Here is a 306-nt window from a genome sequence, read left to right on the forward strand (position 1 = left end):
CTCTCTCTCTCTCTCCTCTCGTATTCTGGAAAATTCGCCGAAATCTCCGATACGCCATCTGTTGGAAAGACAGGAGCACTTAAATTGAAGCAGTTTTTTCATACATTTATTCATTATTATTTTTATTTTTTCTTTTGATTTGGAGGGAGGGTTAAGAAAATAGCCTGCAGCTCAGGAATCTCTGGGAGTGGGTGACCACTTATTGTTTGTCAGTCTGTTTGTCTGTCTGTCTATCTGTCTGTCTGTTTGTCAGTCTGTCTGTGTGTCTGCCTCTGTCTCTGTCACTGTCTCACCTCCCCCCCCCTC

General features: G+C 43.5%; 1 protein-coding gene across 1 annotated transcript in view; it reads right to left on the bottom strand.

Annotated features, from left to right (window-relative positions):
• LOC101852054 (ADAMTS-like protein 1) overlaps positions 1-306 on the bottom strand; it is a gene marked incomplete in the record, with an annotated part of 152716 nt that overhangs the window by 16852 nt on the left and 135558 nt on the right. The window contains 1 exon segment of the mRNA XM_035972616.1: positions 33-58. Within this exon segment, the coding sequence (XP_035828509.1) occupies positions 33-58 (26 nt within the window).

This window comes from Aplysia californica, unplaced genomic scaffold (assembly GCF_000002075.1).
Source record: "Aplysia californica isolate F4 #8 unplaced genomic scaffold, AplCal3.0 scaffold00760, whole genome shotgun sequence".
Lineage (NCBI taxonomy): Eukaryota > Metazoa > Mollusca > Gastropoda > Aplysiida > Aplysiidae > Aplysia > Aplysia californica.